The 10,493-nt window shown below is 46.5% G+C and overlaps 1 protein-coding gene across 1 annotated transcript; it reads right to left on the bottom strand.

The window, feature by feature from the left end:
• Window positions 1–8,132: 8,132 nt before the first annotated feature.
• On the bottom strand, window positions 8,133–9,630 carry RASSF10 (Ras association domain family member 10). Its single transcript, XM_061342542.1, has one exon. It carries the CDS (start codon window positions 9,510–9,512, stop codon window positions 8,163–8,165), a length of 1,350 nt encoding a protein of 449 aa, XP_061198526.1. The 5' UTR covers window positions 9,513–9,630; the 3' UTR covers window positions 8,133–8,162.
• Window positions 9,631–10,493: the final 863 nt, after the last annotated feature.

The following is a 10,493-nucleotide window of genomic DNA, read 5'->3' as shown; positions in this document are numbered from 1 at the left end:
TACCCAGCTCTGAACTTTTTCTGATTGAAAAAGTCCAGTCTTCAGTTTTTTAAATGAAAGAAATGCCAGAATACTGGTATGAAAGCAACTCACGTGGAAGGACTGTGACTTACCAGTTAGAAGCCTGGAGCTGAAAGCGTGTGGCAGATGACTTCTGAACAGGCAGGTATCTCTCGCTCTTCTTATTTGCAAAGAGGAAGCCAAATTGCTAATGACTTGAGGAAAAGAAAAAAACTTGGAAATTCTGTGGGGAAAAACATTGGAGGGAGTGACAATGAAAGAGAAGTTAATAATGAAATATATGTTCTATAAAGGTAAACTATTCCTTTAGGCATACTAAAGCCATGGGAGTTGTTGATTATAGAGGTGGTTATAAAGATGAAATGCAGAAAGGAGTATAAGTACAGGTCCAGTTAATACTATCAAAACATGTTAATTGTGTTTATTAACTAGATTAAGTGATCTACACGTAAATCACTTCAGTGACACATGATGAGAGACTATGAACAACTGAAATTTACATCTGTCTCAGGTGGCTTGTTTTTTGCACAAATCAATTTACAAGACATACTTAGAAATGCCATTGCACATGCTTTGCAAGCTGGCTTGTGTTCCAGGAATCTGTTGCAGATAAACTTTAAATAATATAAAATATGTATCATCTAGGAAAACATTAATTCCTCCATACCCACCAAGTATAAAAATGAAGGAGAAAACCCTATGTGAGAATGACATTTCATCCTCAAATTCTCAGCAAGCTAGCCTATTGCAAATTCTGCAGTCAGTTGCCTTTACAGCTGAGTTAACACAACCTGAGGGAAATCACAAGATATTTGTTGTCCCTTTCTTTTGTTCGGTTTTGTTTGTTGGGGGCTGTTTTTAACTCCCATGTTCACCTGGCTAGTCTTGATAAGCTGTGAAGATACTACTATGGCATGGATTCCTCTTCCTCCCAGGCTGCTCTTTGTCAGATGTGCTTCAAGCTGTTTCACTAGGACCAAGATGCACAGTTGTTATCACAGACTCGGAGTTTTTTCACTTATTACAATGCAAGAGTTGGTTCATGCTGCTTGCTACTTTCCTATTGTTCCAGCTTCTTGCTTGTTTTTGTCCTTTCTTCTTTGCTCCCTTCAGCTGCCTCCTCTTACGTTTGTGTTTCTCGGGCTTGGTTCCATTCTCTTCTGACACGGTTTCATGCCTACTACGCTCTTGTCCCCATCCATCCCTGCTTCATTTAGGCAGTTCAGAGGCAGGAAAGTTTTCCTTCCCTATCAGAAAAGAAAGCAGCAAGGCCCATGCTTGTTACTAACCTGACTAGTTTACAACCCCGACTAGTTTACAACTGCCTCTAAGACAGAATGCTGCTTTCTTACCTTACCTAACTGATAAGCAGGGAGCAGGAGATAAGGTTTTTAAAACCCACACCCTGAAGTCATTAAACATGTAAAAATTAATCCAAAATAATCACAAGATCAGTTTATTCTATTTCACACTGCAATCACCTGCTGGAGATCATTAGTTACCCCTGTCAGGACCAAGTATAAGTAATATACAATATACTGGCTTCAAATTGGCCTCCTCCTATATTAGCCTAGAAAAGACCTTTCTAATCAGCTCACTTCTGTGGACGGTGCACAGCTGTATGTACTGTTCTGTGTGTTACAGATACAGGACACCTGGAGCTGTGTGCTCTGTATCTTCTTTTGAAGGATGGCAAAATTTGAGTGCCTGACCCTCTTCTACTTGTTCAGGGTAATATTTTTTTGAGATGGAGCAGGGGAAGTAGGAGAGACAGAAAATGTGCAGGGACAGGATTATAAAAACTGACAATCCTGGTTTTAAGCTTTTAGCCTACTGGGGATTCATGGGTCAGCCCATCACTCTGAACCAGGAAACTTGCCCAGAATTATGGAAGATCTTACTGGGAGAAAGTGAAGAACAGCTGTGAAAAAAAGGGAAATGTAAAAAACACTAGAAATTTGCAGTTGAAAGCAAGTAATTTGCTTCTGTGCTAGCAGTACAAAGAACAAGCAGCAACGTTTTCAAAAGGTGATCCATGTCTCTCAATTTCCAAAGTAGTTTTTTGTCCATTCTTAAGGTATGTCTATCAAGTGAAGATTCAGATTATTAGGCTACACTGATAATTAAATGCATAAACTAATAGCCTGATTACATGCAAAAAAAAATACTCTGTAAGAGATTAAAACAAGAGGATTACACTAAATTGAAATGGATTAAATATTTTACCTAAAGGCTTTTAACACAGTTTCCAAAGACCTGCTTATGAGCACAATTTGACTGACGAAAAGTATTCCTTTCAGAGATAATAGACTAAATAATCACATAATTAAGCCATGTGAAGTGCAATGCTAGTAAGCCAATGATAGTGTGTTTTAGGTATATAAGAGCTCTTTCTATGAGTCACAGATTGTTTTTTAGTTTGTGGTGGTTTGGGGTTTTTCTCCCAGTAAACCCTATAAAATCCCGAGACTGACTTCACAGGATTTTGTTCTGGGATCATGCAGTGGTTTCACTGAGCTATTAAATGGCAAAGGTTATTTGAACTCTTTCAGAAAAGGGAAGCACTGAGGCACAGAAGAGTGAAATTATTTAATGTTTTCATTATAACAGTACCTAGGAGGCTTTGAGTAGATTGGGCCTCCTTCTGCCAGACAGGGTACAATCACACAGTAAATAGTTCAGCAAAACTTACACTCCAAGGGAAATAAGATACCGCTCATTACTCAAGTTATTCTTCAAACAAGGTATAGAAACTGTATCTCCCTACCTCAGTGCTCCACAGTAATGTTCCCCAGCTCAGTAATGTTCCCCTGACTCAGATATCATCTGAGGAGCTGCGCTCCCCCCTTGTGTAAGAAGTACTTGCCTCCAATTAGGAGAAGGGGAAAATTCAGAAGGTAACTGGGAAACATTTAAAGAAAAACAAAAAAAGTGAAAAAGAAAGTGGGGAGCAGGCAAGGGCATTGAGCAACAGTGGCATAGAACAGCTGGTGAGAGTGTGTCCTTAATCCTTATGACATGTTACTATATAAAGAACTACAAACAGTGCTGAGATTGCCATGTACTAAGCAAATAATGAGTTTCTGCCCAAGCCTAGAAAGAACCATTTTTTTCTTCAGGTTTCTTACGAAGTAGGATCCTAATCCTGAATCTGTGGAGTCCCACCATTTTGAATGAGACTATTAATGAAATCCAGGTCAGATGCTGATGAGCAGGGGAGGAGCAGGTTGACAGGAAAGAGGAAAAACATTATTGGAAGAAAAACTATTTTTTCATGGAACATCAATGGGTTCCTGACACACTTTCAGAACTGAAGGAAGGAGATTTTAATAAGACTTTCCAAATAAACTGGTACGTAGGTAGTGTGTAAAGCCTGCAGGAGTTATATATTAAGGGTATATTCTAATGCTTGGTAGAGTTAGTACTGTACACTCTTAAGAAATCACTGGCTTACTCAGTAGTGTTATTCAGCATTTGAAAGGGTGTGACAATCCACCGTGCATGGAAGGTTCTGCTCTGATGCATTTACACAAGTGATTTATTCAGTTATGCAAACAGTCTTTTTTAAAATTCTATTTGACAATTCTGCTTGAAGATATTTGGCTAATTTGCATATAGAGCCCAGTTTTGCTTGGAAATGATTAAATTATCCCTTTTTGTTAAGACTCCAGTTAATTCAGCAATGTGAGTTTGTATAAAACAAGTAACATCTGTATAGGCCCCCTGCACTTTGCAATGCTCATTCCTTTAAACTTTGTATGGCAGCTCAGGAGCAGTAATATCAAGTGACTTCAAAGGACAACTGCTTCCAACAACCCCCAATGGCTTGTATTTCAACTTGGTAACTAGCATAGCTCACCAGACCTGTTATTTTATTTCAAGGTCTGTGCTGCTCTTTTCATGTATTGAGCTGCAGTCCCAGCTCAGTGCAAATTAAAGGGGATTAAAAAAGTAGTGTAGAATTTGGGACAGGGAGAGGTCTGTGTCTATGTCTCTCCCAACATAGGCACACAGACTGTTTTTAAAACAAACTTGGAAGATGTTTCTTGCAAACAGTCAATAATAAAGCTTTATGATGTGTTTTCCTTCATTTGCACCCACTTACTTGCTTCCACCCTTTGACTCTGTCTTGTCTGAAACCAAGACTGGGTTCTTTGGAAAAGGATGTGTCCCTGTAAATTGACCAGGCACTGATTTGGCTGGCTACGTGGTGCTTTAGAATAAATGGTAATAAATAATAGGTCATTCATTTTGCATGTCAGTGGTGTTCATTATGGTGAATGTATTTGCCTCCCCTCTTCCCTTCCCATTATAAAGCATCAAATGATAGCCATACAAAGTGCTTATTCAAACTGGCAGATCTCTTACATGTGTTAAGGACTAGAAATGTATCAAACTTGACAGTCCTCATTCTGGTAATATTGCTTGATAGTGGGTGTCTGAAACAAGGTCAAAGCTAAAAGCTGGACTACTTGACTCGTGTTGGGTTTCATGTAGGTGAGTGTAATTGATGTCATGAACCTTCAGCTCCAGGCCTGGTCTTCCATCAGAAACCTTCTCTTTAGACTGTGAGTGGGGTGGTATGTACAGTCTGAACAAAGCTTTTGCAAACATGCAAGTCAGCGTAAGGCAGTGCCCATTGCTGAAAGAATCAGTTCCGAATCAGTTCCACCTTTCAAAGTGCCTTCAATTTTGTCATTTTTGGCACCGTACCTTGCCATTGGCAGAAGTATTTATGTGACTACGTTGAGCCACATCGGGGACTTGCCTGAATTAAAGCTCATCAATTTTTTCTGATCTGATTCACTGTCTGGTCCCACAAACTCTTTATAAGCACAAAAGAAAGTGCCATATAGGGTCAGAAAAATTGTGGCCAAGGGCAGCAAATGGGTAGGACTTGTGCAGTATTGCTTGATAATACTTGTTTAAAAGGGTACCTGAAACTAAGGCCTAATTCTACTCTGCTTATTTTTCCCAGACAAAACTCCCTTTGATTTCTTTCTCTGAGAAAGGCCTAGTGGCCTCAGTCATTGATGGTTCTTCTCAGAAGCAGGTAGGGTGTTGAATAAATGGGGCAATGTGGTACTATGCACAGATTTATCTTAAATAGTTCAAAATGCTGGTAGTTTTTTACTTAATCCATGGCAATCTGTATCTGTTTGTCTGGTTTTAGAATGAAAGATTAGATTGGACTTGACTTTGGAAGATAGAATGGTATAAAATAAAAAAAGCAAGTGTAGGTTGGAGCTTTGACCTCTGTTGGTGGTGCCAGAAGGTAGACTTCTCTCCTCCATTCCCTCAGAAGCGGAAAGGAGACAAAAGTCCTGCCCTTCTACCTGTGATTCTGAATGGACTTTCCTAACCCTTGGCTATGTGCTTGGCAAAACCCAAATTCCCCGTCAAAGCCAAGCATCCTGTGGCTTGTCTATTATCTAAGTGAGGATATACAAGTCCAGAAGCGGACGGGAAGGGAGAAGTACCTGGCCCAATGCAAACAGTGATTTCCTCTTGTATACTAAAGTTTTAATAACGGTTCTAGAGAGAGGGATTTGTGAAGATGTTTGACTTCATGCATGCACGAACAAAACCTGAGCCCCTTGCAATTGCATTTGTAACTGTTTAAATATCAAATAAATATACCCAATTTCACCTGCACAATATAGGAAGACATTTAAATATGCCCTTGTGGGAAGTCACTGCAGCTCCCATCAAAACCTTGAAACTGTAGTACCACCTGCAGTGTTCTTACTCCTGGCCTCAAGGGACAGGGACCAGCAGCTCAGCAGGGTTGTGATCTGCTGCGTCAGATCTGGGGTTGTGAGACGCCAAGGGCAGGTATTGCGCAGTGCACTACAAGCAGAAATGGCTTTGCCCTGATTCTAAGACTGTCTAGCTGAGGATGAGTAGGTAGACTTCCTTTTGCAACTTCAAATCTTCTGGCTTCCTTCACCTCATGCTTCACAAGATACCTGATGCCTCTATCAGTAGTATAATGATGTACGGCCTGTTGCAGCTTATTTCTATAATGTGCTTACTTTTTATTTGCTTGGTGTGGCTAATGGGAGAGCTTACGTAAAGCAATTTCAGGTTTATTGCTTGCATCAATCACTGGAGAAGCTATCAACAGATACTTGCATCACCCACCCATTACATCTGCACTGGCTAACACAATGCAGGGCATCAACATGACTCCCACAACCCTTAACTTGTTCTTCAGCTCTACTTCCACCTAAGTATGTTTAATTGCATAGTGGGGTGAAATTGCTCACTCTGGATATGTGCCAACATTTCTAAATGGCACTACTCTACCCCTGCAGCAACTAGATCTGAAGAACATGTTAGTTGTACCTGAGGGAACCCCTTGTGCCAGAAAGCGAGGGGACAGTGCTGTCAGGAGGCAGACTGGAGAGGTCTGACTTGGTTTATCCCTCTGCTGGCTTTGCAAAAGGGTGAATGACACCACAAGATAACACAGTCCCAGACCTGATATATGTAATTTTTTAATCACACTCAATTGGGAACACTTATTATTATTATTAAAGAGTTTTATTAGCTCTAAAAATAGGTTCTTAAATATTTTTCAAGGTCAACTAAAATATGAAAAACTATATAATCAGTGTTCAAAATAAACCAGTTTGTTATAACTGAGACCCATTCAGTGGAATAACATTTATCAAGAATGATAGCCTATAGGGAATTGCTCAGCCTCAACAAACCCACAGACAGTATTTCCCCAATTGCTTTCAAACTGACCAGCTGAAGACCAGTCTAGTCTTCTGTTGTACAACAGAATTCCCACCAGCAAGAACACTGCAAAAGAGTGGAACCCGTTTTTTTGGGTGAGGAAGCTGCAAAGGTTTTATCAAAAATAAAACAAGTGGTCTATGGGTGTACCCTTTTTTTTTTTTTTCTTTAGCATTAAATGAAAACTTTCATAAATAGCCTTACATAAATAATCTCAGAAGTTTCAAAGTTCATGCTGTCAGTCAGGCCTGACTCAACATTCTCTGGTCTCTCACTGCTTAAAATGTTTCTGCAATTATTCTTGAGTACAAGAATCCTTTACGTCTCTTATTGTAAGAGCAGGTCATATGGTTTTGGTAAGAGTTAAACTGAAGAGGAAGATCTGGCAGTTAAGTGAAATGCATGTTACAGCTGATGCTGTTGTTTGTTGTTTGGTGTTTTTTTTACTGGAATAACTGAAAAGATTAAGCTGTAGTGCAGGTAGAGCTTGAGTCACACCTTTATCGTTGTATCTCTTGGCCTGATGTGAACTGTATTATTAAAAACGGTAGCTCAAGCTGATTCTGTACTTTGTTTATCTACAACCAAGCTTAGCCAAGTATCAGCTAGCCCAGTGAAAAAATGTAGTTGAAGGCTGTATACATAGAGGTGCTGCTAATTGCTTTCAATGGCTGTCAAAAGAACATTGGTACTAATAGATTTCTTAGTCTGCCGAGCAAATACACCATGCTAGTCTGCATTTTGTTCTTTTTTTAAAAAAAGTGATTTATCACCCGCTTTTGTTGCCAAAAGGAACCGCAGTACCTTCCACAAGCTTGTGCCCTGGGAGATCCCGGTGTCAGTAGTTTTGACACTGCTTTTCCTCCGCAGTGTTTACACGATCAGCAGCTTTAGCCTCAATGACTTTTTGTCGGTAAAGGAGCCGGGTGTGTTTGTCTATGACAGCCAGTGTAACCCACCATCTGACTTTGCAATGCTGAGAAACTGTTAAGGAGAACCGATTCACCCTGCGGAGCGTTTTACTTACAGTTTACCCGAAGTAGCCTAAACTACAGTGGGGAGAAGGGGGGGCAGGGGGGCACCGCAGGATTAAAAAGCCCAGGGGAAAGCCTTCGGGGGTAAAGGAGGCGGCAAGACTTAAGGAGGGCGCAATTCCCAGCCGTGAATGGAACACAAACACGCTGTGGGATTCTCTTCCTTAGATGAAAGTACTGGCGAGCCAGCCTAAGCGCTGCCCGCGGATGACTAGTTAGAACAAGTTTAAACTCAAGAGCTACAATTCAGACGTTTCCTCATGTGAGTGCCTCCTGCACCGGGCGTTATCTCGCCCCCCCACCCCGCTCCGTGCTGTCGGCCTGCGTCTCACACCACCTCCTGCCCCGCCGGGCGGGCGGGCGCTAGACGAGGGACTCGCAGACGGGCAGCGAGTCGGAGTCCTGGCTGTGCATGGAGCTCAGCCCCGTGTCCGAGTCCTCGCCGTTGTCGGCGCGGTCCTTGCGCAGCGCCCGCGCCTGCTCAACCCATCCGGCCGCGGTGCCGCTGCCCCCCGCCGCTGGCCGCCCGCCGCCCGCCGCCCCGCGCGGCTCCGCCGGCGCCTCCGCAACGTCGAGGGTGCCCAGCGTCTCCAGCAAACGCTGCAGCTCCCGCTCCTTGTCCTCCCATGCGCGCTGCGTGTAATCCAGGTCGGTTTTGACGGCCTCCAGGTCAGTGCTCAGCTTGAGGCCGATGTAGAGGCTGGTGCTCAGCTGGGTCTTCACCCGCTCGTGCTCGAGGTGCAGCTCGCCCTCGCCGCCGCCGCTCAGCTCCGTGGTGTCGCAGTCCGTGTCGTCCAAGCCGGGCCCCGCCGCCAGCTCCAGCTCCTCCCGCCGCCGCTTCATCCAGCGCTCGTTGAGCTCCTCCTGGATCTCGGCGGCCAGGTGCTCCAGCAGCTCCTCCTGCTGCGCCCGCTGCTCCTGCAGCTGCAGCACCTCCTCGCACTTCCTGGCGTAGTCCTCCTCGGGGCGACCGGCGGCGGGCTGTGCCGCCCCGCCCGGCTCCGGCTCCCCGCCGCCGGCCCCCACCAGGTAGGTATCCTGCACGTAGTTGACGCCGTGCCGCTTCATGCGGTCCAGGTGTATCTTGGCCTCATACCTGTCGATCTCACGGTCCAGCTCGCGGAGGCGCTGGATCTGCTGCCGGATGGTGTGGTCCTGCGACAGCACCAGGTGCACCAGCGTCTCCATCCTCTCTGCCGACGAGGCCTCCCGGGCCAGCGGCTGCTGCCGCTTCTTGTTGATCTTGGCCAGCTTGCGGAAGGCTTTCCTCACCACTCGCCGCTGCCGCTCCTGCGTGAGCGCCAGGCTGGCGCGGGCCGCCCCCAGGCCGTGGCCGGGGCGCTCCTTGCTGAGCACCACCCGCGCCTCGGCACTGCGCGGTCCCGCGTTGGGCAGCGAGGCCTCGCTGCGCACCAGCACGAAGCGCACGTTCTCCTGCTCGTCCCCCCACGCCACCCAGAGCCGCAGGATCTTCGTCTTGTTGGGCAGGATCCGCTCGAAGCCGCGCCACTTCTCCACGATGCAGTACGAATGAGGCGGCCCCGACAGCATCCCGCCGCCGGGCTCGGGCTGCGTCGGCCGCTGCCGCCGGTGGTGGCTGTCCTCCAGAAGCACCCGCACCACGTCCGAGCAGGTGGTCCGCCGGGAGAGCCCGGAGATCAGCTTCTCCTCCTGGCAGATCCACACCGAGATCTTCCGCTCCTCGGGCTCCATCGGGGGCGGCGGGGGACCGGGCGGCCGGGGCCACCGGCTCAGGGTTGGCCGGGCAGCCGCTCCATGGGGCGCGCTCACGGGAGGCGCGGAGCCGCCCGCCCGCCCGGCTTCAGCATGGCCGGGATGTCTCCCCGCCCGCGGCTCCCCGCCCGTGCGCTCCGCCGGCCGCTCCACCCCTTCCTGCCCGGTGCGGCGGGCCGCCGGGGGGGACCAGCTCGGCCCGGTGCGGAGCCCGGCGCGGAGCGAGGCTCTGCCGCGTCCCACTGCCGCCGGGTTTTCCTCTCCTACCACGTGTGCTCCCGCCCCGGCGGCGATCCCGGACCTCGGGCAGCGCCGCCCCGGCAGTGCGCGCCGGAATCCGCCGGCGCGGAAACTTCAAGGCGGGTTCGCCGTCGTCTGTGCGGCTTCTTCTCTGCCCTGCCTCTGCCGCGAAGGAGCGGCGTCGAGGGACCTTCCAAACCGCCGAGGGACAGGAGCGAATCCTGCAGCTTCAAAGTGAAAGCCAGAGCTAGTGAGGAATTTCCAGTTTTAGTAAATCACCCGCCTGTAATTAGGAAATTCATGTTTATAAAGCGCTTCCCAGATGAAATATGCAAAGGACGGGAATGTCTAAGTGTTATTAAAATACTAGCTGAGCCAGATTTTAATGGGCGCTTGCTGCGGACTTTGATGGGAGCAGGATCGCTTTCCCAGTGTGGATTAAAATGAGATGTAAAAAGTGGTAATAAAGCACAGATTTGTGGCACAGATTTTCACGGTGCGACTGTACAACATGGTTTACGGACCCATGCTTTTCTACATGGCTAAAAAGTAATAATGGGTAAAGGGGGTAAACTCTAAAACCTGACAGCAGATCCTGTCCCTTGGGGGAGAATGGGGGTGGTTTAGAGCCAATAAAACTGGTGTGCTAGGTGGAGAGGATTTTTGCGTGAGTAAGGATTGTGTTCTTGCCAGTGGGACAGAACAGAGTTGTGACCCAAG

Source organism: Neopsephotus bourkii, unplaced genomic scaffold (genome assembly GCF_033783945.1).
Source record: "Neopsephotus bourkii isolate Nb327-2 ecotype Australia unplaced genomic scaffold, CSIRO-AGI_Nbou_v1 NB_1792, whole genome shotgun sequence".
NCBI lineage: Eukaryota > Metazoa > Chordata > Aves > Psittaciformes > Psittacidae > Neopsephotus > Neopsephotus bourkii.
The sequence above is the reverse complement of the archived record's forward strand: the minus strand, read 5'-3'. Positions and strand labels throughout refer to the sequence as shown.

Coding starts and splice junctions, on each gene's coding strand:
- RASSF10 (XM_061342542.1), bottom strand. CDS start 9,512: ATGGAGCCCGAGGAGCGGAAGATCTCGGTGTGGATCTGCCAGGAGGAG.